At 35.0% G+C, this 26788-nt stretch overlaps 1 protein-coding gene across 3 annotated transcripts in view; it reads left to right on the top strand.

Annotated features, from left to right (window-relative positions):
- LOC308176833 (uncharacterized protein) overlaps positions 1 to 26788 on the top strand; it is a 42856-nt gene that overhangs the window by 7490 nt on the left and 8578 nt on the right. Inside the window, exons 1-9 of one of the 3 annotated variants that reach the window (XR_013938674.1) lie at positions 2960 to 6894; positions 9049 to 9172; positions 13709 to 13805; positions 16177 to 16315; positions 20194 to 20377; positions 20889 to 20999; positions 21516 to 21604; positions 21745 to 22291; positions 23438 to 23504. Coding sequence is in view for 1 of the 3 variants with exons in the window: in XM_080553104.1 (XP_080409230.1) it covers positions 7133 to 7166; positions 9049 to 9102; positions 13706 to 13805; positions 16177 to 16315 (327 nt within the window). In the remaining 2 variants the exon portion in view is untranslated. The other 2 variants (XM_080553104.1, XR_013938675.1) reach the window with 2 other exon arrangements.

Below are 26788 nucleotides of genomic sequence, written 5' to 3' on the forward strand. Positions count from 1 at the left end.
ATTAAGAAAAATACAGCTTAAGTGCACTAACAGGAGTTTTCTATTTTAAGGTGGGGTTATGTTTAGAGAAATAATTGCTAGCTATGTCACTGAATAAAGCAGATCCATAGCATGTTTGGGCTGGGGTTAAAGCCAGAAGAGACATTCATCATCACTTAGTCTGACCTCTGAGCAAGGACTGTTGCATTTAGTTACCTCCCGGAGTTACTGAAGGATCTCAGGACATTTCAGAAGAAAGGTTTGCAATCAGTTTCTCACTTAGTTATTGTAGCTTGTCATCCAGCGTACTTTACTTTCATGTTTGAAGCTTAAATGGAGCGTGAAGTTCTGTGTGATTTGATTCCCAGTGTTTGACATCCTTTACTTGAAATCATGATTTTGCCCAAATTTACTAAATCTCACCCTAAGCCTGACTGCTTTCATTCTTATAGCAAGACTAGCCCCAGGTTTTGTGGGTTTATTAGAAGTGTTTGCATTGTGCCGCTCGGTTGGGTTTAGCGTGAAAATACTTTCAGGCTAGCCCTACTTCTTCACTTCCACCAATTTGTGCATTTTATAAGTGAAATAGGAACTTTAAAGGGAAATCAGTTCTTTGCATGTTAAGTTCCATAACTGATATTCTCTTCTAATTCAGTAAAAATCACAGTAATACAATATAATTGAGCATAATTGGAAAAAATGCTGTGTTGACTGCTTATATCCTCTGATGCCATGCCTGCCTATTTAGCATTTGCTGTCTGGCAAAATTCATAGCAAAATTTTATTTTTTTGAGTGATACAAAACATTACACATGATATAGAACATCAGTTTCTTCTTTAACTTAGATTTATTGTTAAACATTTTTTTATTTTTTATGTTAACATCATTAATGAATACTTTGCTGTTTATATTAGCTTTTATATTACTTCCGGCTCTGTTTTTAGGGTACTAAATTATTGTTTTTATAAATAGCTTATTCAGGGAAGAATTGTTTATCGGATTGCAAGGATGGAAAAATATGCTTTATGAGATTGGTTTCTCACAAATCCTATGACAGCAAGCTAGAGAAATATATTGTCCTTCTCCTTTATTTCTCAACGTCTTTAAGAGTGTAGTTTCTTACTTCATCTTGCACCATTTTCTTAGTATATAAACCAGATATTTCTTCAGCATAGTGCCTGGAGAACAAAACAGGGGTTTAAAAATGAAACCTTACATTTTATAAAATTGATACAGACCACACAACAAACTTAGGTAAGTATTGAAAGTACCCCCTTCATGTCATTATATTATATAGCAGAATGCGTAAAGTATGACTTGTGGGTGAAAGTTGCCCCCTACTGTCTGATGGGACATTTACATACGGAATAGGAATTCATAATAAAATTTGAGAATATCTTGTTTACTGTTTATTTAAAGAACATATTTTAATTCTGAATTTTACAGTTTTGTATGGAAGTATGATACATGCAAGAGGAAATGTTATGGGGAAAAAAAATAAGCTCCAAGAGATTTGAGTAACTCATAGATCCTCTGTGTGCCAGTGTGTACCTCCTTGCAGCATCTGGACTGGTGTAAATCGTGAGCTGTGCTGCCAGTGTGTACCTCCTTGCAGCATCTGGACTGGTGTAAATCGTGAGCTGTGCTGCAATACTTTCTCCATTCCAAAACCAGTAAAAGTCAACAGGTAGCACTGAACTGATTAAATACTAAAAATAAGTGATCTGTTTAGTTCTCTGAAGGGTTGTACCTGAGTGTGAAGCAGGTTTAGCATTTAATTTATTTATATATATATATATATATAATTGGAGACATTAGAGTTGAAATGACCTTATTAGATAGATAGATAGATAGATAGATATAATTGGAGACATTAGAGTTGAACTGACCTTATTTTTTTTTCTACTTGTTTATTGCAATATAAATTTCATAGGATTCCATACAGTGTGACTCTTTGATTCAACTATCACACAAATTCTGATGCTGTTAGATAAAAAGGGAAAAGAGTTGGAGTTTGTATATAAATTTTGGAGCAATCTGTATCCATGCTGGGTGTTACAGACCTTTACAGAGATTTGGTTTTAAATATTCAGATGTAGTTTCTAGTTCATTGCTTTAGACTGCCCTTTCTGACCTCTTATTTTGATTATATGAGAACCATAGTATATCCTTCTATGATATATTAGATTATATATTAGACTAATTTTTTTTTGTTCAAAGCCTTGTGGACATTAAGAAGTAAATATATACATTTTATGTTTTTAAAACACCTTTTCAGAATACTGTAAACTGCCTTTTTTTTTATTCCTTAAATAGTAATAGATAGTTCGGCTTAATTATTATATGTGGTTGCTTACTGAGAACTCTTCAGCACTGCAAGTGAGTTAACAGTTCAGAACTGTTACATGCATAAATACATGAGGAAAAATTAATCACAAGTGCCAAACCTCTGGGAATTTTACAAAGCATTGTCCTAGTCACAATGTGAGTATGTGTTCTTATTTATACTGCACAAATTGTACTTGAAAACAGCTTCAGTGGTAACAAAACACTTGCCAATGTTTGTTTTCAAATTATGTCTGTTGGAACAATTTGCATGTAAGGATCTTAAATTATTCAGTAATAAACGCCAAACATAACATTCTAGCAGATGACAACTGATATCACATTGTTGTTATTAAGATTTATCACATTGTTTTTATTAAGATTTAAATACCATTTTTGTTAGATATTTTTGTGAAGTAACAGTATTCTCAAATCCAATCTTTGATTTGCAGTTCCCATAAGGAATCCTTAAAGCATTTTACAAACTGTGTAGCACATAATACGATTTTGAAAGGAAAAAAAGAAGGAAAATATGCCTGGCTGCAGTTGGTGAGAGTTGAGGATGTGTCAATGGCAAAGTGCAACACAACTGTACAAGAACTGAAATTGGAGGGACAATGGTGTATTACTAAAGGTAATACATATTCTCTTTCTTTCAGTTTTAGTACCTGTTGCTCCTCTCTATGTTTCTTTACTTCTGTAGAAGACCTGTTTCTAATTTGTAGGATTCATTGGTACTGTTAAGGAGGTGGCAGCTCTTCCTTCAGTGTTGTTATAAGGGCTAAGCTTTGCATGTCTGCAGGGGAGAGCAGGACAAGTTTAAGGAATAGAAATGCATAAATACTTGCTAAATACTTAGAAGCTACTTGTGGCTCAGAAATGTCATGAGCTGAAAATAGGTAGAGGGTGAGAAAATGTTAGGAGAATGTGCCATATATTCTTGCCCTATTATTCTTTAGGTGCTCTTAGACATTGCAGCAATCAGGTTAATCAGTTAGATGGACCTTTGGCCTGGCTTCTCAGTATAAATTGTGACTCATTTATCTTGAAACATGAAATTAAGCCATATATTTAAGCTTCTTCATTGTTAGGCTTTCTACATTGACGCCCAAAGGAACTCTTCAACAATATAGCACATCCAGTATAATCCTGTTTGGGACAGCAGTATAGCAGATGCTTTTAAACTGGAAAAATAAAAAATAAAAAAGTATGGGAAATAGCATTATGAAAGCTGAAGCACAACACAGACTGTGTATTCTAATTACTCAGGTTCTTTTTTCTCAAATTCCTTGCGTGCCGGAGGCTGTGAACTGTACACAGTTTTAAGTTTGGGGTCACAGGGGAACTTGACTATTCTGTAACCCAGTGATCAAATTATCACTCTGTGGTTTGCTGACTTGCCACTATCTCTGTTGTTCCAGCCACTGTTATAATTTCAGGAATGTAGGGTTTAGTGCATATGCTTTGAAGTTATTAGTATATGCAAAAATACATACTTGAACAAGCAAACGCTATGTTGCACAAGTATGAACTTCCTTTCATCTGAACTGTGATGTGGTCCCAAAATGTTCAGTTTAACAAGGTTTCACTGTAACCCAAGCATCCATTGTAAATTTGTCTGCATTAAATTAAAAACAAAAAGAACAACATGACAAAGATATTTGTAAGCATTCACAAACAGGGTCAGACCAAGCAACAGATCTGATTCAGTATTTCGGAAAAAATGAATGATGATCAACCCCAAAAGCAGGTATCAGGCAATATTTCAGAGGAGAGAAAGAGGGAAAAAATGAGTAGAGAATAAGAAATAAAAGGAAGTATTTAAATCCTAAAAAAAAAATTAAAGAAAGGTTGACAGGATCTTCAAGGAGGAGATTTTACCAAAGTTCCAGCGTTGTGCTTTTTGACATTTACAATTGTAGTTCAGGTTTCTTCATATGTATGAATGTTAAATCACTTCTTGATTTCACTTTTATATTGCCAACTTCACATCAAATATTATTGAGTTCATTGCTGCTCTTGTGACATGAGCATCACTACCTGTATGTTTTGTCTTGTCTAGATCTACCATATTCCCACCGATCAAGGTGACCAGAAGTGAAACCTTACCATTAAGTTGTGTATATGGTTGTGTAAATTTGAGTCATTGTATAAATTTAGGTGCATGTATAATATGTAGTATGACTGTAAATGTGACATAGAACGTTGACTTTTTTTATTTTCCTATATATTTTCACCCTACAGGTTGTCATTACACCCTGTAGGTTATCGTAACATATTCCTTAGCTGATAGAGCACTGCAGCTGACTGAATTCTATTGATTGTGTTCTGGATCTGCATAAAAGCAACACCAAAGAGAGATTACACTGGGCAATCTGAAGTATCCCAGGGCAAAGACTGTTTTTTTGGTTTGTTTTCAAATGTAGAGCAAGCCAAAAATCAATCTGTCAAATTAATAGTAAGGTGCTAGTTAGAGAAACAAACTCCTGCTTGTGTCAATATATCTACTGTAGTTTCCATTAAATACTGTTGCAATTTCTTTCTTTCTTCACTAGATGACACATATTTGACTGAAAAGTAGTTGCAATAATGTGAAGTTTTTCTGGAAAGTCATGAATACCTTATGTGAGTGGAAATGCGTTCAGTTGCCTGTTGCTCCACAGCCATTAATCTGATGAATAAAGCATTCACACATGGGTTCACTCAGAGAGTTAACATCTGATTTTACATGGAAATATTTGAAAGGAAAAGTGCAGCATTGCCTGAAGCCTGTTTAGAAAGATTTTAGAGATTTATTTAATGTAGTTTCTTGCCTTGGTTCCTGTTGTCTACTTAGAAAAGAATGCTGTTTTGAAATGTAAAATGAAATAAGGGGAAACAACTCAATGTTTCTACCAGAGGGCGGGGAAATCCCTTGCCTCAAACACATACAAAAACTGTCTTTTTTTCATTGCTCACCTGTTGTTCTGCTATTTCATTATCATCTACATTAAATCAGATTATTTTCCACCTCTACACTGGTGCTTTGAAGATAAAATACGGGGACAGGAATTACCTTCATTTATCAAAGTGAAATAGCATCATCTTTTGTACTGGGATAATATTTATGTCAATAATTCATTAAAAAAATAAATTAGTAATTACTATTTTTCTCTGTGGATTCATGTTTGATGCAGGAGCTACCAGTAAGCTGAATATCTTAAGTTACAGGGTGATACTGAATATCACCTTGAACATGGATTTAGAATGGTTTTAGGTTCCTGGTGATCTCAGGAAGTCTTCAGACATAAACTGTGTCCCTGTTTGCTGCCTCTCTTATTGCTTCTGAATGTGTTGGCTATGGGATGCTGTTACTTAAGAGTTGGACAGAAGGTGAAATAGGTGGGACATGTATTAATTAGCTGAATACATTGGATGCTCAGTAAGATTGTAAGTACACAGCTTTCTGACAGTTATCCCTGTTTTCTTATTATAATATACTGGATGTGGATGATTAGAGTAATGCTTGGGTGGAATTATGCTTGCTTCTTCCTATAGTGTTTATTAAGGACATTGAAGAGACTTAAGACTTGATGCAAACTCTCGTGCAACCAGAAGTTGCATTGTTATTACAACAAATATTACATGTTGGGTTTATATTGTGTCCTTGGCTTTAAAAAACAAGACCGCTTGTGCCACTTTTAAATACTTGTGTTCATCAGATTGCTCTTTAAGATACTGTATTTTAGAATCTTTTCTGACTTGAATCGGAAAATTGTCTTAAGCTTGTTTTGATAGAAAGGGCTGCATTAAAACAGCTGTTCTATGTCTCGTGTCTTTGGTCTGAGATCTGACACTCGTTTATTTCTTAGTGAATCCAATTTGTTAATAGTTGTACATACAAAGTGTTGTTTGTTTGTTTTCTTGTTGTTTAGTGGAATTTGCTGACTTTTACAGATTTTCTAACTAAAAGTGGTTGTGGACTGTACTCAAATGGCAGCTGAGTGTCCTTAGATGATAAACATGTAATGTTCATATTCTGTTGCATATGGGGGGTTGCCCATAGAGACCAGCTGTCCCATGTGTTTGCAGAGAAAGCCAGGACTCTTTAGATGGCTCATGACCGAAAAAACAGAGACAAAGGAAAGAAAATGAGAAAGTTTTATTTTCTTTTAGCTGCCGCCATAGACAGCGAACACTGACTAGGCACAAAAGCCTCAGCAGCTTCAGAAACCACTTGGAATGTTTGGCTGTGACTTGTCTTCTAAGCAGCTTCCCTAAGAAGGCTTCCTTCTCTTGCCAAATCTTCGTATATTCAAACAAAGCTTGTTTCAGAGCAGGCTTTGTCTTCATTTAGCTTGATTGTTAATTTTGGAAGATTATAAAAAGGTACAGATATAGGCTGTGCAAGAAAGGGGCTTTGTTGGCCTGCTGAAGAGTGAAAAATAAAGCCACACTGAGTAAGAGTGGAGAGTAAAATAAAGCCGAAACAAAACAGTGTGGGGAGGAGATCTTTAGCTCTGAGCTGCAGTCGCATGCTATAGTGCAATCTTTCATATGATGATGTTTCCAGGAGCCAGTTTTTCAAAATGGACCACCATTGCATTGAGGTGAGATTACTCTTACTCTGTTTCTTTACCTGGTGTCTGAGAAATGTGCAATAGGAAGGCATGCTCAGGGTGTGGTTTTCAAATGGGATGTTGACATCTACCAGTTGCTTGTGATAACTTTCATCTATATTTCTTTGATTTATAAAAGAAAGCATTCTGTTCACAGATTGCATCCTGTTCTATTATGAAATTGATTTAACTTAAACTTGACTTTCCAGAAGAAGTTGAATGCTCTTGAATGGCTAAAAATAATGTATTGAAGAGCATTTTGAGTAAGTAAATTCTTTAATGTCTTAATGTATAACCTCTAGAACAATAGAGGCATATATGTCCTAGAGTTAATACGTGGATGTGTGTGGCAGATGCAAGGCCTGCATATGGATGTTCAAATCCACATCAAGGCTTGTAGCAGCTCAGCATGCTACAGCAATTGAGAGTGGCTGTTTGCAGAGCTCTGGCCAGCATTAGCAAAAAATAAATAAATAAATTTAAAAAATAAAAATAAAAAAGCTGGCTTCGCATTCCATAGTGGTGGTGTAAGTCAGCCTCTGTAAACCTTCCTTCATGTGGGTGCACATCATTCTTCAAGCACATCCTTGCTTTAGACTAACAGTGACTCACATGGATAATGTGTTAATCTGACAGCTAATCTTGCTAAAAGATGGATTAACTATTCTGTACACATGACAGAATATCTAGGAAGAGGCATGATTTTGCTTTTCAAATACTCTATTTTCTATCAGTGGAGTCCTTTTACTCAAGGGGACCATCTGCTCATCAAAAATGGGCTATCTTTACTACTGCGTCTTGAAGAAAGACGATTCCTTATGGCCATATAACCTCAGAAAACTTCTAGAGTTTTTTCTTTCTCCCTGATAATTCTTCTTGACATTTTCATATCATCAAAGTTAACTATCTTGCCCGTGAAGCTATTGAGGATGCAAAAACATCTGTGAACCATGCTAACTAAACATGAAGTGTTTAGTTAAACACTTCCCAAGTCAGCATTAGCAGTCACTGTTTTGTTTCTGTTTTTTTGTTCCCTGCCTCCCCAGGGGAAAAAAAACTGCATGAGTCCTTAAGCAGAGGATGGGTTTCTGATTAAGTGAAATGACACCTTCTAATTATTAGCTTTGTCTGTAACAAAATGTGAAAGTAATTAAATCTTATTTTTAGAAGAGACTAACTTCTGCAATGTATTGTCACTATGAGCTCTGAAGTAACTTGACAAGAGCTTCACAAAACACATTGTAAAATAGAAATGAGGTGAAGGTCGTTCCACCTGCTGTGAAGGTACTAAAACTAGCTTTGTTGGCCTAACTGAAATCCACAAAAAAGTAGCTTAGGACAGAAAGTTGTAAACAATACTGAGGCACAGTGCATACATTTTATTCTTAGAACCAGTGGTATAGGTAAATTGTCAAGCAATAATGGAATTTAAAATATTTAATTGATAACCAAAGAGTCGTTTTCAAGAGTAAGATTATGAATGCCATCCTCTGCAGTTATTGAAAAGAAGCAAAAGTTCCCAAAATGTTATCATATCAGTTATAAAACTCAAAAGCATAAAAAAGCCAAACAAACAAAAAAATACATGGAGCATTGGAGATAGATATTGCAATATTTTTTGTTTATTTATTGCAATACCTGTTTCAGTTGCAGTAATTTCTGAAGCAAAAAGAAATCCCAAATTGAATTTTCCCATTATTTTTTCCCAGTAAATGCTGCAGTGTATTGTTAAATATTTTGCCTTACAGAGGCTTTCTTGCACAAGGCTGCATACATCCATGTGTTGGGAAATTTGCTTATGTATTCACTGCCAAGCAGGGTTGTACTACTTCAATAGTGATCAGATATTAGTTTGACCATGCGTGGAAACGTGCAGTAAATCAGTGATGAATTTTTCCATATGTCTTGCATAAAATCCAAAAGTGGTTATCTAATGTAAGCCAGAACAGCAGAAAACAAATTCTAATGTCATATATTAAAGAAAGGCCTCAGCACAGGTAATAAATAAATAAAGTGAAATGTTGACCTTAATAAAATAAATTGCTGTAACTGTTTTAGTTAAGTAGATTCTTTTATTTGACTAATGAATTTCTTGAAATAAGAGATGCTCTTGTTACACCTAATTATGTACCATCTTTGCTCCAGGGTGTAGAAGCTGCAGATACGTGATTCAGTCTGTGGGCCGCCAGGCACCCAAAGGTATGCTGCCCAGTTAAATTGGATTTCTTAACTTTTCACATGTGACCCAAGTCATGAAGCAGGAGCTGAAGTAAGTGCTTTCAAACACCCGAGCTGTAAGGAGAGATCTCTGAACTTGATTGTGTTATTTTAAATATATCTGTCACCATTGTAAATGATACCAAAAGTCCCAATCACCTAAGTTGACCCTAGTTTTGATTTATCTAGCTGTTTTTAAAGACATACACAAGTTAGACTATGTGCCAAATATTTAGGATATATACTTGAAAGCATTCTGTGGAGGAAACTGGCAACTCTCTTCCTGTGGCTAGTTTCAGTACAGAACTGACTTTTTGTTTCCTCACTGCTTGCTCCTTTATTTATCTTTATACACAGAGAGAAAGAAATGGATCTCTTGACTTTACGCAGTATCTAGATGTATTAGGTTGTATTGTGTGTGTGATTACGGATTAAAATAATAAATAGCTCACATGAATTTATTGAGCATCTTTTGGACAGGACAGCCTTTAAAAGCATTTTAATCTTACTTTTAATTATTTGGGCAGAATATGATAATTAATATTTAAATAGAGCACAGAGACATCTATGATTTTTGTACAATATAACTTGAAGCACATCTCAGCATCTGGATAAGCTAAATTTAATATAATTCATCTGCAGACTGCTTTCCCTTGCATTAAAAAAAATGTGCAAAAATTACCAGGTATCTCTGTCTTATGACTGAAAAAAGAAATTAAAGTATCTGACAAGGGTTATTATCAGTCATTTAGGAAATTTTTCTGAGTGATAAGAACATAAACATTTGTTTAAAAACAAAGCATTTCCTTATAGACAATTTCACATTTCATAAATGACTGCAAAATAATTTATTCCAAAATGAGAAAAATTAACAAAATTAGGCTGCAACTCAGTACAGTATGTTCTTAAACTAAATAGTTCAAGACCAACTGAAGGAAACAATTTACAATAAATAGGATTCATTGTATTTTTCTTCTGAAAATCCATTACCATGCAATAAGTCTGGATACTTCCAAGTGCTTTTGTTGTTGGCATAACGTGTTAAACAAATCAGAAAATCATCTTCTTGGAAATTACTAACATTAAATATGAAATGTATAGGGTGTGTAATTGACCTGTCTAATCAGTACTTTGAATTCTAGTTTGTTTGACTTCTGAGTCTGTAATCGATGTAAGTATGTTGAACTTGGAAGTACTGGCTACTTCACAGGGTGATATCTGCTCCGTCATTAAGTACTGTAACTTGAACTGACAATGGTTCAACTTTATTGTACAATCAGAAATTCATTTTCACGAGCATGTAAAAAAAAGAATACTATTTGGGGATAATTAGAGCTTTTAAAACCAGGGGTTTCACAGATGCTTGCCAGAAGCTGACGTCAGTCTAAAAATAAATTTATGTACCTTTTTGTTTCACGTCACATTTAGGGATATAAAGTATTTGGGATCAATTGATAGTTTTTGAATCACCTGCAGTTTGTATGTATTTGAGTGTGGATTAAGAAATTGTCTTCTGACTACGGAAGGCAACACAGGGGCTTGTAGTTTCCTCAAACTGCAGACCTGAAAAGGGAGTGAAGTGACCCAAACCCTTCCCACCGTGCGGTACAGGGTACTTATTTGTGCTTTTTGCATGTAAGCTGTGTTGTTCCTTCCTTTTTATCTCTGGCTCTTTTGAGAGTGACTTTTGGCCATGTGCACTTTTTGGTGCGCAGTGTTTAGACCCAGGCAGATTTGCCAAATGTGATCTAAAGTTAGGGTTTTCCTTAACATTGGAAAATAATAATTTTAAAAGTGTCTGGTAGTTAGAGCTCTCCATGTTCAGACTGTGATTCTGAGTCCATTACTATCAGTCTGCATATATTTTGATTCCTTCAGTGATCACTGTGAAGTGACACTTGAGTGATATGTGTTGCTTCCTAAAGGATGCAGCAGAAAAAAAAATATCTTGAATTATGAAAGAATATAGTGTTTCAATATTTCCACTTGGCTTTGTGGAGGTTTTTGCTTATGTTGCTGCAAGGAATCAATACTTTTTTGTTTGTTTGTTTGTTTGATTGATTGTTTTTAGTAAACAAATAAGGTATAGGAAGGAAAAGATTAATTATAGTCATGAACCCCATGTTGTTAGCCACAGTGACAACTGCAGACATATTTTGCTCATTCCTATAAATAGCTCCTCTTTTATCTCACATCTTTCAGTCAGATGGTGCTGTGATCCCTCCTTCCTCAGTAAGACTCCTACAATCTATATTTCAGCAGTATGTTTTGTATGTACTACAATAAAACCCACAAAATGTGCTGTCGCCTTACCTTTTAGTACAGTAGCATAAAATTATGAAAGGAATAATGGGTGTAGAGGATGAGTAAGAATAGTCGGGTTTGGATTTAATTTTCTAAATGAATTCAGCCGGACTGACAGCCCTAGAGGCGCCCTTAAGCAGAGAAATTGTTAGAGAAGGTTAGATTAGGTGATAATTGCTGGACAGAAGAGAAGTTGAACAACTGTTTTTCTTTCTTTCCGGACTTGTGCGGAGAAATGAATCAGTTCAGCAGATTGAGAAATCAGGAAAACAGCGGGCTTCTCACATTGTTTGTACTGAAAATTAAAACCTCAGTAATGTAAAAATGCTGAAAAGCCTCGAAGTATATTCTACAGAATTCCAAACTTGTATTGCCAAGAGGGTATTTACTTATGTTATGGCTCCATCTACAGTAATGAGGAAGAAAATCTTACCGTTGATGGCAGCTATCTGCTTCTGGGGCTTCACTGATTCACCATGCCTAACGTCATAAACACTCTCCTGTAATTTGGGTCAGTGTACTTCAGACTGATTTGCAGCCAAAGTTAGTGTTTGATCTCTAATTATTTCCAGAAAATAAGGTTGTATTTACCATTTCTTTATATGTCAGTATTATGGCGTGGTTGGCTTAAATTTGAAGCCATTTTATTAATAAAAGGCCAACAGGCACAGGAATTTCTTATCGTATCACCTCACACACTTATCAAGTTCCATTTTCAAAAAAAATAGTTTTTTTTTCCCCTCACTATTTCTTGTTTGAGAAGCTCTTTAAGAACATTATTCCTCAGATGATGAGCACCATTCTAATACTTTATACCTAAATGTCTTAATAGGCTTCTTGTATCCTCTTGATTTTATGGTGCCATTGACCTTGATTTTAAACAAATTGGATATGATCTGCACACTCAATTTAAGATGAGATGAAGTTTAGAAACTGTTACAGTACTTGTGTAACTAAATGACTGACATAGTGCTATTTCCTTTGGCATTTTTTGCCATCCAAATATGAATTGGAATTTGACTTAGGCTTTCCATTTTTTGGAATAGTCAGCCAGAAGAGAAAACAGCCACTTATGAGGAAAATGGAAGCTGAGCAATATGTAATTGCAACTATTTTTTCTACTACTGTCTGTATGCTGCTCTATCAAATAATTAATCGTGTGTAGGTTAACAACAACAACAAAAAAATCCTTATTTTACAGAACAAGGAAAAGTAGGCAATAATACAAAAAGAAGGCAAAAAAAGTTAAATATGAAAAATGGAAATAAAAAGTAGCACTGAACATGGGAAGATAGAAAGCATTGGCATGGTTTTCTGAAATTCTTGCATTTCAGCAAATAGACAATTGCAGTTGAGAGGATAAAGGTTGGAGGTGCAAAGATGATTCCCACAGTTCTTGTATATGAACAATTCATTGGTACTAATGGAAGTTTAGATACTGATTGCAAAATGGTGGCTAAGAAGTGCATAGGATACTGGCTGTTTTTTTAAGCATGAGCAAGAATGTTAAAAGCTGATAAGAATCTGAAAAGAATTTTGTCAGTGTGGGACAACTGTCTAGTAATTAAGGCTGAACACTGGACCTTCTCATTGGAAAAGGAAGACTCAGTAATTAAAATAATGAATAAACAAATATTTTTTTTTCTTCAGTAGTTTGTAAATGTTTAATAAATGGCACACAAAAAATCACAATTCTCCAGTTGCTGATATAGGAAAATGTCAAGAAAAGGGAATTGGAGGTGAGCACAAAAAATATATCTCTGAACTAATTTCATTGCAGTGCTCCCCACTTAAATGAAGAACAGCAAAATTATCAAAAAACTATGCAGTTAAAAGTCAGGAACAGTGCTCCAAATCAACAAGACTGATCTAACAAAAGATGGAAAATATGGGAAAATGTTGCTAATGCACTTACCAGTTACCAGTAGGGTGAAGGGAAATTTCTTTACAATTTGTAGAGCAGATAAATCTGAGAGGCATAAAAAGTCCTCAGCCTGGCATACAGCTTAACTAAAGAAAAAGATTGCAGTGCTAGACAGTTGGTGAACTATAGGAAATTCCTGAAAATAATTTTGAAGGTGTAGAGTTTCTCTTGTTTGTTTGTTTTTATATATATCACGAATATATATAAGAACATATGAATATATATATAGGAACATATGAATATATATAAGAACATATGAATACATATATATATATCATATATATATCTTTTATATATATATAAGGACATGTGAATATATATAAGAACATATAACATATATAACCCTTAACACTGTAGCAGGTTTCTGCTGTTCTTACAGAGTAGATTGTAAAAAAGATATTGGCAAACCGAAGAAAATGGGGAAGACGAGGAAGAGACTGGTTAAAGAGAGGACAAGGTCTGTGGTCATTTAAAGTGATGACTTTCTGTGTTGTGTTTGTGTGTCACCGTGTTTTACAGGCTTACAGAATGTTATTGCACTCTCTTTCAGCCTAGCTAAATTGTATTTTGATGTATGCACAATCTGGATGAGGAGGAACCAATGCATTTATAAACACAGTAACTTATAGCATGATTTTAAAATTTAATCCAAAGAAATGTGAATAGTTTTTTAAACAAGTAAATTATTTTGAGTATACAATCAGTGAGGAGAAACTTTCACAATGAAAAGAAAGCTGAGGCTGTCCAAAAACTTGCCAACTCTTTGGATGCTCACATATGTTCAGAGTTTTTAGGCCTCCTATTACAAAAGGTTCATTTGTAGGTTGGCCAAAACAGCAAAACCACTACATAAGTTGGGTAAGGAAAGGAAACCATTTCAGTGATCAGCAGTGTGTGATTTAGCATTTTGAGAGTCAAAGAGGCTCTTGTGATTGCTCCTGTTTTAGTCTCCCTGTGTTTCAAAAACCCTTTCATATTGTGCACAGCTGCTAACACTTACAGTTTGGGGATAGTGTTGACACAGGAACACAAAGGGTTTGAGATATTGCTAGCTTATTACCAGGGTGGGAGGTCAGGGGGAGGGCATGGGGGGGTAGGAGTTTTTCAAAGACAAATCATTGCAAAAGTAACTCATGGCTATGGTTAGAGACTATTTTCGTAGTTGGAAATTTATGATCAGGACAGACCATGCATCTCGTTCAGTGATTCTATAGATTTAGGTATCCTGAGGGAAACTTGCCAGGCAGTTACAGATCTACCACAGTGTGCCACAGACACGAACGTAATCAGGGTAAAGCTACTGTTGCATTCATATGACATTTTGATTGCTAGTTGCAAGTATTTCCATAAACAGGACAGTAGGGAATTGGTTGCTCAAAGGAATGAGTGAACTTGGAAAAATGGCCTTTCTTTTCTGTTCTGGTCTTGTGACTTGCTGAGAGTAGAATCTTGAAATCTGTGCAAGCAGTTGATAAAGTGGTTATCTGAGAAAGTTGTGGGGTTTTGGATCTATCACAATAAAAGCTTCTTGAAGTATTCTACATGAGATGAAAAATAATTCATGATGGCAAGGGGGGCTTTAGGCAAAGATGGGGCATTGGTGTGCAAAGATAAATTTGGTTGATATGTCAGGTCACAGGGTACATAGAAAATGAACAGAATGTCGCCCCTCTAGGTGGGGGCTCATTTTATTTATGCTGGCCAGTAGAAATGACCTGTAACATCAGATGGTACATAATTTTTTGAGAAAAAGGAGATAACATCATGGTTTTTAAACTGGTGGAAGTAAATCTGCAAAAACTTAAACAGTCTAGCAGGTGGACACCTAGGTGTACATGTCACAATGTCTCCATCCATGATTTTACAACCCTAGGAGAAAGAAAAGCTGGACTCTCAAGGGATCCAACAAAATACTAATACATATGTAGAAGTAAATATACATATAAGAAGTAAAGAATAGAATACATTGGTTCCCAAGACTTTATTCAGCGTTGTTCATATTGAGTATATGATGTGATAACAAGTATTTCAGTAAAATTACCTCAGCATAATGATTGTGTGATATGACGGCTAATGAAGACTTTGAAGCAAGAAGCAAAGAAACAATTTCCATCTGCTTGTTCAAGTATTTCTTTGCATTCCTTATAAATACCCAGGATGAAAGGAAACAGACACCTGATTTCAACATATTTTTTTTTCTTTTTTCCCCAATAAAAACAAACTGAAGGTTGGTAAGCTTTTTGCTGTTGTGGTGGGGTTTTTTTTGTTAGTTTTCAAAATTCAGGTCAAAAATGGGGTAACGATATATCCAATAGTAACAACTTGGTGTTGCATTCATAGAGAACGAATTCAGATTCTTCTCCAAAATGTATGCTTTTTGGAAAAGTCAGAAGGGGTGTGTGTTGGGGGCGGGGGCGGAAGGCCAAACTTCAGAAAATAAATTTTGTACAAAATGAACACGTTAATATGTTTCTGCTGGCAAACAGTGGGTTGCCTGTAACCTCCAAGCTGTTTTTACACCGTGTCAGTCACTGCACAGAGCTGTACCTTCATCTGATCACGGTGATGCAGGTGAGATGTTCACAATTCCCTTCTCCTCCAGCATTATTTCTGTAAAAATTCTACATACCCTATCCTGTTGTTATTCCCTAATCTGCTTGTGATAACTGATTTTAATGCTAAATGATGCCACCAAATTAGTTAATGATTACTGAAAATTGAGAGGTTGGAGTTGAAAAAGTAGGGAAGCAACTATTTCTTGAGATATCTTGCTGATTCTAAATTGCCTTTTAACCAGTGTGATTCAAATTAATTTACATTTTCACCAGCAGTGTAAAAAGCACCTGTCTGAAGAGGATACTTAAGGTCTTGACATGTAACGTGTCAGGCTGGACTTTCTCTCCACTCTGTAAAGCATCCAATGAACTGCTGCTGTACAAATGGATTTATAAAAGTCTCATGAGCAAGGTCAGTCACTGACTTCTTCTCTTCTTTGGTGACCTAAAAAGTGCTAATGTGTCAAGTTCAATTAAAGTTGGTTGCAGCTTTCTAGAAGTTTACTAGATAAATTGTTTTTGTCCCTAGGGCTTTTGTCCTCTGCAAGGAAATAAAACACTGAGAAACTGATTGAGATGGGGGAAGCATATGTAGCTTTCAAACATTATAAGAGGAAGTAAAAAAAAAAAAAAAGTCATGATGTACAGAATTCAATCAGTCATCAGTTGTAGTATCTTTTCTGGATAAATTTACATACAGAAAGCAAAGAGAACAAAACATGGGCTTGTTATGACTGAAATCATGAGACATTTGTATCTGTGGCAGGCAGAGTTTTGATGTAAAATGTGAAAAATTTCCATCTTGCTTATCAGCAAACAGACAAAAATTCTGCTTTTAGCAATACGTATTGTGTCTGTTTTGTGGCTGATTCATGGTTGACTTGAATATGTTAGCCGGCATACCCTGCCCGACCAATAGCTGTATGTGGTAGAGTAGAAGGGAGCTAATATTTGATTTGTGTAAGCATCAAAGATGATTATTTATGCAACTCTGAAGTGATGAGACTAGCAGAAAGTAGATCACGCTTAGGAAAGACAATAAACTTCATAATGGTGAGATGTGCAATGTTCTAGATTAATTTCACAAGTGAGGTTAGGGAATCCCCATTGCTGAAGATTTTTTAAAGCTATTCCAAATGTGATGCATGTTCCCAGAAATAATCTGGAACAGGCACGAAGGCTGCACTATGAATTACAAAGCCTCCTACCCCATCTCAGTCCTTAATATTTCACAATATGGTCATAATATATCTCTATATGTAATAATCAGGGATATTACTGTGGAAGTAATTTGTTACTTATTTAAAGACATTTAAGCTATGCCACACTGATAGATCTGTCAATCAGTTTCCTCTGCAGCTCCAATTATTGCTCTCCTTGGGTCGTTAATATGGGAAGGTACCAGGGAGCACCTGTGAACTTCTCATTCACACTTTAGCTTACTTCAGGATATTTTGTGCATGTGTCTTAGTTGCTCTGGAGTTACTTTTTCCCCAGAAGAGGTCTGGAGGAACCACTTTCTCCATGGATTATCTCAGAGATTAGAGAGACTGCAATGCCCTGCCGGGGCTTGATTGCGATGTGGTACATAGCTACTGTTCTGTAAGTTCACACCCAAGTTCACTGAGGACTGATTGTCTTCTGCAATGCATCTAATTTTTCTTGTTGAAGTGCACCTAAGTAGACGATTAATTAGGTTAAATAACTGTTTTTTACAATTGTTATTTTTTTTAACGTGAAATAAATTGTTTTTTTAAAAAAAAACTACAAATATTTTTCTTAGTAGTAAAATCTTACAATTCTACTTTTGGTATAAGGTTTTCTAATTGTGGCATAAGTTTTTAAAAGTTACTTTGAGTGCTATCTAGCACTTACTGCTGCTAAGTAGAGTGATTGCTTTATAATTACTTGGCATTTTCTGTACTTTTAAAGTTGCATGCTTAAGAAGGTCTGATGTTATCCATCCTAAAATGTTGCATCTTCATTTGAGAACGACAGCCCCTTTAATAAGATCCCATGATAAACCCCATGAAGTTGTACAGAAGTTGTACTAAGCTGCCATTTTAGTCTTGAGAAAGCTCAGCTATAAAATATAATGCAACTTGCCTGAAGCCACGCAGCAAGTCTTTAAGAAAGCCAGAGCAGGTTTGCATTTATTCTTCCTATCTTTTGTGTTAAATGTAAGATATTTCTTCTTCCAAATAAGGTAAGACATGTAGGGAGAAATTATAATGGTTACATACCCCAGAAAATAAACAGATCATGCAGTAGTGTACATTAGCATATATGTTTGTGCTTGCAAGTTAAGATCAGTCATGAAAAATTTCATCTTAAATGAAAATTTTAATAAGTATGTGCATTTGAACAACTATACAGCTTTATTATTTGAACTGTGGCTTTCTCTAAAAATGCATAAATATGCATCTACTTGAAAGATTTCTAATATTGCTATATTAAAATTCTTATTATCAATAAAAAAAATCTCCGGAATAACAAATGATTTTTCCATATGCAAAAATCTTTAGAACTGTGTGGTCTAGAAATGAGACATTTCCAAATAAAATTGTGCTATGCAGAAGAAATTGAGGGAAAAGTCCTTAAGGTGACTTTTAAATGAAAATGAAATGTCTTTTAGTAAGTTTCAGAGGTACAATATTAGAGACTGGTAGAATTGTATCTCATTAATTTCAAACATAGATTTTATGTGAGGCTATTTGATTATAATTTGATTATCTGACCCTGTAATTAAAGTTTATTGCCAATTTCAAAGCTTGTGTGTAAAATGAACTGGTTTTCTTCAAAGCAATATACAATCCATTGGACTCATTGACTTCTAGTTTTGCATTTAAATCGAAAAGTCTGTTATAACATGACAAACAGGTTCAGTTTTTGATCATTAATCCTGCTAAGCAATATTCATAAATTCAATTTTGAATCAGTTGGAATACTTTTCTTTTATTAGTTTCTGTGTTATTAAATGAGATTGTTTCTGACTAATATATTTCTGGACTCAAACTGTAGCTCCAAGCTGTTATTCAAATCAAATAACATGCCCCTTACTTGTGCCTAGCACTAATAAATGCCAACTTGTGATACATTTGTGGGAGACTGTCACGAATATTAAAGGAGGCAATAATGCCTCTAATGTCTCATAAGTAAGCTTATTTTTCTAAAGGGCTGAAATCAGTCATCCTACTGAGGGGGGCAAAGGGGGAAGAACCTTTAAGACTTAAAGCCTAAAGCATTATTTTACTCAGCTAAACATTATTATTGAGGAGGTAAATGACCAGGAAATTACCACTGGAGAAAATGAAAAATATAACATGTAACTTCTGGTGCCACCCTGAGCAACAAAAATGCATCCACTGGCTAAGCATATGCTGGTTTTAGTAGAATTGCATGTTCATTGGTTTAGAGGCATGTTTTTCTTCCTCTGAGTGTTTGAATTAAAGAAAGAAAGAAAAAAAAAATCCACTTTTACTGTTATTGCCAACCTCCTACTTCAGTCCTTTTGAGATATTCTGGGTAACGGTTCAGGTGTTTGGTGTAGAACACAAGTCTAATACACTGACATGAAATTATCTGGTCCATAAATAGGATTAACTTGTCTGGGAAATCATCCCTCAGTCTGGGTAACTTGGAGGGCGTGCATGGGATACACGGAGGCATGGCAGGACTGAGAGGCATAGCATGGCCCCTACCTGTGCGCCACTTTGGAGACAAGGTCAATGCTGAGATTTATACTCAAACGTTTTACCCATGTTGCTTTCTCCTCTCTCAGAATATTGAATATTCCCTCCCTGCCGTTTTTTTTTCCTGAGGTAGAATATTGATAACAAATGTCTGCTCTGTGACTCTATGTACTTTTTTAATGCCATCTTGAGCCCCATCTTCATCCTCTCATTTCTCTAGGTTTTCTCCAACCGTTTATAAACTTAATTTGTTCAGTAAATAAGTGGCTGTGGTTTATATGTTGTGCAGTATGGGTTCTTAGCTTTCCTACACTCTCAGAAGTTCTGTGCAATAACCTTGTATTTTCTAAAACAACAACAACAACTCTTATCTTTGTTATAGTTTATTAGTGTCAGTATCACTGAGAGTACCGAAATAACAGATAGGTTCTAGTAGAGCAACTAATGTATTTGGGCTTAGTTTGCTTTTACTTGTTTTTAATGATGATTCCTACATCGAAGATGTATTTAAGTGGAAAAGATTAAAGGGTTGATACAAAACTTGATTGTCTGTTTTGTGATTGCCTTTAGTTTTTACAAACAGTTCTGTTTTGTACAGGGTTTCTTCTAATTTGATTAAGTTTACAAATTGTCTGAGACCTCTGCATGAGCTGTTTCAGTAAGCTACTCTTTCTTCTGGACCCTATAACTGTGCAGCCTGCCAGGAATGCCCCTACTGTTCATGTGTCAGCCGTCCTGCCTTGTCTTGGGCAGGCATCTTGTTGGAGTTCAAACACTAACAGGTGGGACTGTATGAATGGTGAACTGGACACCTCTCAGGAGGTGTCACTCTGTCCCCTGAGCTAGCAGGGGACCACAGACCTAGTAGTTTGCTTACAGGTTTTCACTTTTTCATGTAAAACAGAAACTAATCACAACTTCTCATCATCAGAGGTATTACTGGACTACCTGGAGGTGAGGTGGAGCTACAGCTCACAGAGTAGATGAACAATACTTGCCTAAAGTGTCCTGTAATTGAACGGTCTTTTTTTTTTTTTTTTTGTAATTCTAAAATATTGCCCAATTTAATAAATGCTGTCATCCTCCCCAAAGAGGGATTCATATCAGTTCCTTCTCCATATGTAATTTCTTTTTTTTTTTTTTTTCTGAAGTGCAGGGTAACTGTTCAGATTGAAAGTTTCTATATGAATTTAAGTGGTAAATAATTATTTGACACTTGTCATTATATATATTGTATGCTTTGTCATCTTGCCATGATCATTGAAAGAATTAAGATTGTCATGTGTACTGCAGGTTACAACTGATAGCATGTAATCCTAACTTTGGGGATAGTATGATGCAAAAAGGAATTGAAGTATATTTCCATTTCCATCTTTTTGCAACCAATTTTACTGTTTTCTTAAGGTAGGTCCTTAATTATTATTGGTTCTTAAGCATATCAGTTTAATTTTTCAGAAAAAAACAGAGCATATGAAGATGCTTTTCTCTGACATTTAATAAAAAAAAAATTAGGCTTGGTGGGATTGGTTAGACATTCCTTAGGTTGCAGTTCTGGTTTTAAGTATTATTTTAGAAAAATTTCATGACACTGGCTATCCTAACATCTGGTTATCTCCCTCAAAGCATCCCTGAAAATAATTAAATAGTAATATTTCAGAAAATAAATGTAAAATGTATTTCTTATTTATATTTTAGCTCTGAAAATATTTATTTTCCAATACTGGACTATTAGCATTTTATTGTTAACCATAAATATTGTGTTAAAATAGTAAGAGAGGTAGGATTTTGATGATATGAAAAATGTTGGGTCAGTGAATACTACTTGCTGCACACTTGATTTCAAAACCTCAGGTCCATCAGATTAGGGTCCAAAATCTGTCTTCTGATACTTTTTTTTTTTCCTTCTTTCTTTCCATGAAGGCCAACCGTACTATAGCTTACAATCCTGATTCCCCAGTTGTAAGGAATGAAGTTTGTAATTTGCACACTTGGAAAAGAAGGGTTACAAAGTGAGTCAACTTGTTAATCTACCCAGTAATCAGTAGGCTAATGCCTAGTTTTGCTCAACTTGCACACTTGCATATCTATACTTTGCATAGAATATACAGACATGATTTTTTTTAAATAAAATTGAATTTCTTCCTTACAGAGAACAGATGCATGTTGTGCGCTGCAAAATTTTTGGGTTTCCAATGTAAGTGTAGACAATCTATTATTTATTTATATATTTTTAAGTGTATAATAATTATACAAAGAAGTAAGACTTCTATAGCATTCATTCTCCATCTCAGTTCTGTTTCCCCGCTTGTAACAACTTTGGAGTATTGTTTTGTTTTCTAAATTTATGAAAAAATAACAATTTTGTGGGTGTGCATTACATAGAACTTAAACTGAGGATGGATTCACCTACCATATCATTGTCACTGGTCAATGAACCTGAAGATTGAGGGAAGATTTGTGAAGTTCTACTCATACACTAAAAGTGGAAAGTAGTGCTTCACCACTCTTAATAAATTCACTTCTTGGAAGAAGAAGAATTTATTTTCAATTCTATTTAAGTGTGATAGAAGTGACAATAACAAATACAAAGTGTTTGATCTTTTTATTTCTCCTTTTTGCAATGGCTGGTAAAATCTTGAAACTTCCTAGTAATCAGCTAAATCTACATCCACACACCGATGGCAAGAAGCGAACACGTTAGTATGATGTTTTACTAAATTGTCATCCTTCATTAATTTCCTACAATAACTTTAAATATTTTTTTCAGAGAACAATTAACAGCATCTCAGTAAAATGAACAGAGATTAACAATATTTTCTCAAACCAATTTTCTGTAGTCTTAGAAAAAATTGTTGTATCAGTTAACTTTGAATATGTGATTAATATTTTTGTTTTTAATGGTTACAGGTTGTAAACTATCTCTTAAAAGAAATTTTGCATTTTAGATCATAATATACACCGGTTTTAACCTGGAAATAATGGTGTGGTTTATGGTAGAAGGCTCACACGGACTTTAAGAAAACTCATATAATTGTTTTAACTGATTAATACTTAAATTTCATAATGATCTATTTTATGTTTAAATCTTAAAACTTAAACATGAATTTCATTGTAAAATCTAAGACATCCTCCTAGAGGAAAAATTAATTTTAAAAATAAGCTTGTTTGGACTTCTTATTGACTTATGTAAATATTTAACTGCTTTATGATTAAAAATACTGAGTAGGAATTTGGTTTTGAAGATGATCAGAATCTGTTAACCTGAGCTTACTCTTATATTTAATGACCAGAGAGTGCATCAACTTGGATATGCTTTAAAGAAGCATTTTAGGCATGCTAAAATTTTCTAGGTTGTACTACTACTTAAATCTGTCTACCTTGAAAGAAAGGAAAGAATGAATAATATTCAAATTATATTTAAAAATAACAACAACAAAAACCCACCATAAACAATTTTAATGCATAGTAAATTCTGATTCTGATGGTTTTATCCTGGCGTCTAGATAGTGGTTTCTATACTTTTGCTACATTTTACTCCAATCAAAATGATGAAAAACGTGTATCCACATTGTGATTTTCATATAATCCATAAATTGCTAATTCATTTCCTACAGTGGGACTTAGTATGGGAGTTAACTTAGTACATTAATGTGCTTTACTGAATATTCTAGTTTGTTGGGGGGTTTTTTTGGTGGAATTAATGTCAACTTATTTTTAAAAGATAAATTATAATATTTGAGTAAATACAATACTTATTGTAACAAATAGATTATACAACATATATAATAGCAAATGGATTTTGTTTAAAATATTTTACTGTATTTTTTTATTATTATTTTTAGTTCATACCCCGTAGACTGTTCATCAGAAGGCTCACATCATGGAAAATGTATCTGTGATATCTTTCATGTAAGTCAGTAATAGAGGGATTAAGTGTTTTTTATCAAGTCTCAGTTATTCTGAGCATGTCAGCTCTTGAATGCCTCTGTTGAAGTTTACTCGCATAGTTAAAGTAAGGCACAAAATTTGTAGGAATCAACTCAGAGTAATACAGAACCTTCCAAAATTGCTCTGTTTGAAAAATGTCCAAATAGATATTCAAATCAGTATTACAACATGAATCAGAAATGCTTTCTACATTATGCAGCGTACTTCATGTGACAAGAATATTTCCTTTCAGATACAGTTCTTTTTCAGACTGAAAATCTTCAACTTGATGGTACTTGATGGCAAAAGAGTGTTAACCAAAGTAGGGTATAAAGCTGTTGCTTGTTCACATTCAAATTTGAAATAATAATTAAAAAAAAAATGGAGTGGAGGAAAGAGAACTATTTATCATGTCTTACCCAGTCAAACAATTTAAACTTGTAAGCACACATTTATTCATGATCTTAATACCATTAGAGCACAGGTGATTTTATTCCTGCTGCTTTTTTTCCACGGGTGTGCTGTCAAAGCTTCCCAGCCACCTTGGCTAATCCACTCCATGTGCCAAAAGTAATTATCCTGAGTTCTGTGCTGACTGCAACGACGTGAAACTTTGGAAACTGTGCACCTATGATGTCATCAGGGAGCCATTAATGTAAGAGCAGCTTCTGTAGAGGCCTGAAGGTCCGTGTCAATTCATCACATGCCCAAATACCTCTGCATGAAAGGTATCAATTTAATCATTCTGACAGCAGGCCTGTCAGAAATGTAATTGTCCACTGAAAGTACAAGTTTGTAAATGGACATCCCAGCAAAAGGCAGCAATCTTTCAAGGTAACATTTTACATTATTCAGATCATTCCCGCTTGTTTTCTTCCTCCTCTTGCCGCCAGCCCAAGCCTGTTATTGATATAAAGGTTGAAGCTCAGGCAGCTTAACTGTTATGTGGAATGACCTTTACTTTTAATATTAATATATTATTGTAAAGTCTATGAGACTCATAAATGCAATTTTAGAATTCATATGAAATGCCATGTGCTGAACCTATTGCAACTTTTCCTCTAGTCCTGTGGCAGGTTGCAAACTATGTGAATTAATATGCATCATATTCTTTCTCCTTTATTTACTTAGAGAGGTTTGCCGAGCAACTTTATCAAGAGTAACATTATCAAGAGCTTTCCTGCAAGCTTCTTTATCATATTCACATCCGTGTCTGCTCGACACTTGTCACTGTCAATCAAATCGCAATAATACGCAGATGATTTGCTCATTTGGTTTAATAAAATCTCTCTGCTTATTTGCACTGCAGTCATTATGCCACATAATTGCTCTGCCGCTGAGGTGAAAGGCAGCCAGTTGCCTGGGGGATAAGAAGAGACTATTGCTATATGAAGGATTTGTTTCTTTGCCTCTGTCTCTCCCTAGTCACTCATATCCCTAAAATTAATATTGTATTTGAATCCAGTCCTGCTATTCTTATGCAGGCTAACATTGTTATTACTTATTATTTGGATGTGAAGTCATTTATTTTTAGTTTTGATGTCCAAGCTGTCAAGCTAAATTTCATTGTGTACTGCCACATACAATTTTTAACTGCCATTTAAACTAGATTCAAAACCCAAATTATGAAGAGAACATGTTCAAAGGAATGGGCTGACAGGAAGTATAGCTACAATTTTTATTTCCCAGGAAATCAAAGTATAGATCTTGTTATTGTTCTGTGGTGGAAATATGTGCAGTTTTCATACTTCATAATCTTTTTTGTATTGGCTGGACACTGTGATTCAGAAGCAGAAAAAAGGCGGCTATTTATGCATATGAGCAGCCCTTAGGGTGCCAAACAAAGGCATCCTCTTCTAGAAATGATATAGCACAGCACTAGCTCAACTTACTGTTGTAAATTCCTGAATGATTTGTACTCCATTTTCCAGTAGATTGTGCTGTGATGGATGGTGGGAGTAAAAATGAGGGATCTGTGTGTGTAACGTAAACCTTAGCTCCTTCACTGCACAGTTAATATAGCAGTAACTGCCATGTGATGATAGTAATGAGCCCACATTTTGGGGGTGATTCCATCTCAGTGGTCTAATCATGAGGAGCCTAAAGTACTCGTAGCTTTGAATGTATTTCAAACACCAAGTACCTGATGGTTTGTTTTAAAGAATGTGAAAAACCAAGCTAAAACTGCCTATGAGAGAACACATCCGTGTTCAGCTTGCCTCTTTTAATTCAGTCCTGCGTGGAGCTCTGTCGGTATGTCAGAGGAAGTGCTGACATTTTAAGGCACTTGAACCTGAAAACATCTTTTCTATTTGTATAAATTTGATCTATCAGTTCTCAGATACAAAAAGAGATAGTGATTTGTAGCAATACTAACATGGGAATAGTTTCTTTCGCTGCTCAAACTCAGAAAGTCCACATTCAAACAGAAGAGCCCATGAATTCGGAGAAGTCCAAAACAGGACCAGTAAGTCATCTCCAGACTTTGTGGTAGGCTGTTCCACTTCATCCAGTCGATGTTAAAGTGAACCCAGTAGCTAAACAAAATAAATCTACTCTAAGATACTCTAATAAATCTACATCTAAGAAGGGATGTAAAACCAACTCCTTCTGGTAGTTAGATTAAGTGGTTAATCACTCTCACTATTAAAATATTTGCTTAATACCTCTTTGAAATCGGTTCTTGTTACGGCTTTCGGCACTAGACTAAAAAGATGTTTATCTCCCAGCGTTTTCTCTCTATTTTCTTTTCCCTTGTAATTGAGTTTTCTCCAATAAGTTTTTTTGCAAAACTGATGAGGAATTTCTCCAGCTTTTTTGTGTGTGCATAGCTCTTTGTCTGTCTTTTTTTTTAAATACAAGTAATGACATCAGATACCTGGGCGGTGTTTGGTATAACATTAATATTTACTTTGATGGGCAGGGAGGCATGGCAATTGTAATGGGCAGTTGATTCTGAGCTTTTTTTAATTTTGTTTTTGGAGATACAAGATAGGACTGTGTTTCCATTTTTTCCTTAGTATAGCATTTGGTATTTAGCTTGCATTTTGTTTGAATGACCATACCTACAAAGCAGCTGGGATCACCCTTTGACTAGGTATCTCAGTCATTATTTACTACTGTGGAATGAATCAAAAATTATATTATCCAAGTATGCTATGGCTTGTAACTTTAATTTCCTAGGGAAAACTGTATTAGGTCTGTTACCAACCCTCCCTGGAGTCTGTTGTTATGGCATAAAGCATTCTAAATCTGACCCCGTGCAA

This window comes from Anser brachyrhynchus (assembly GCF_964034855.1).
Source record: "Anser brachyrhynchus genome assembly, chromosome: 12".
NCBI lineage: Eukaryota > Metazoa > Chordata > Aves > Anseriformes > Anatidae > Anser > Anser brachyrhynchus.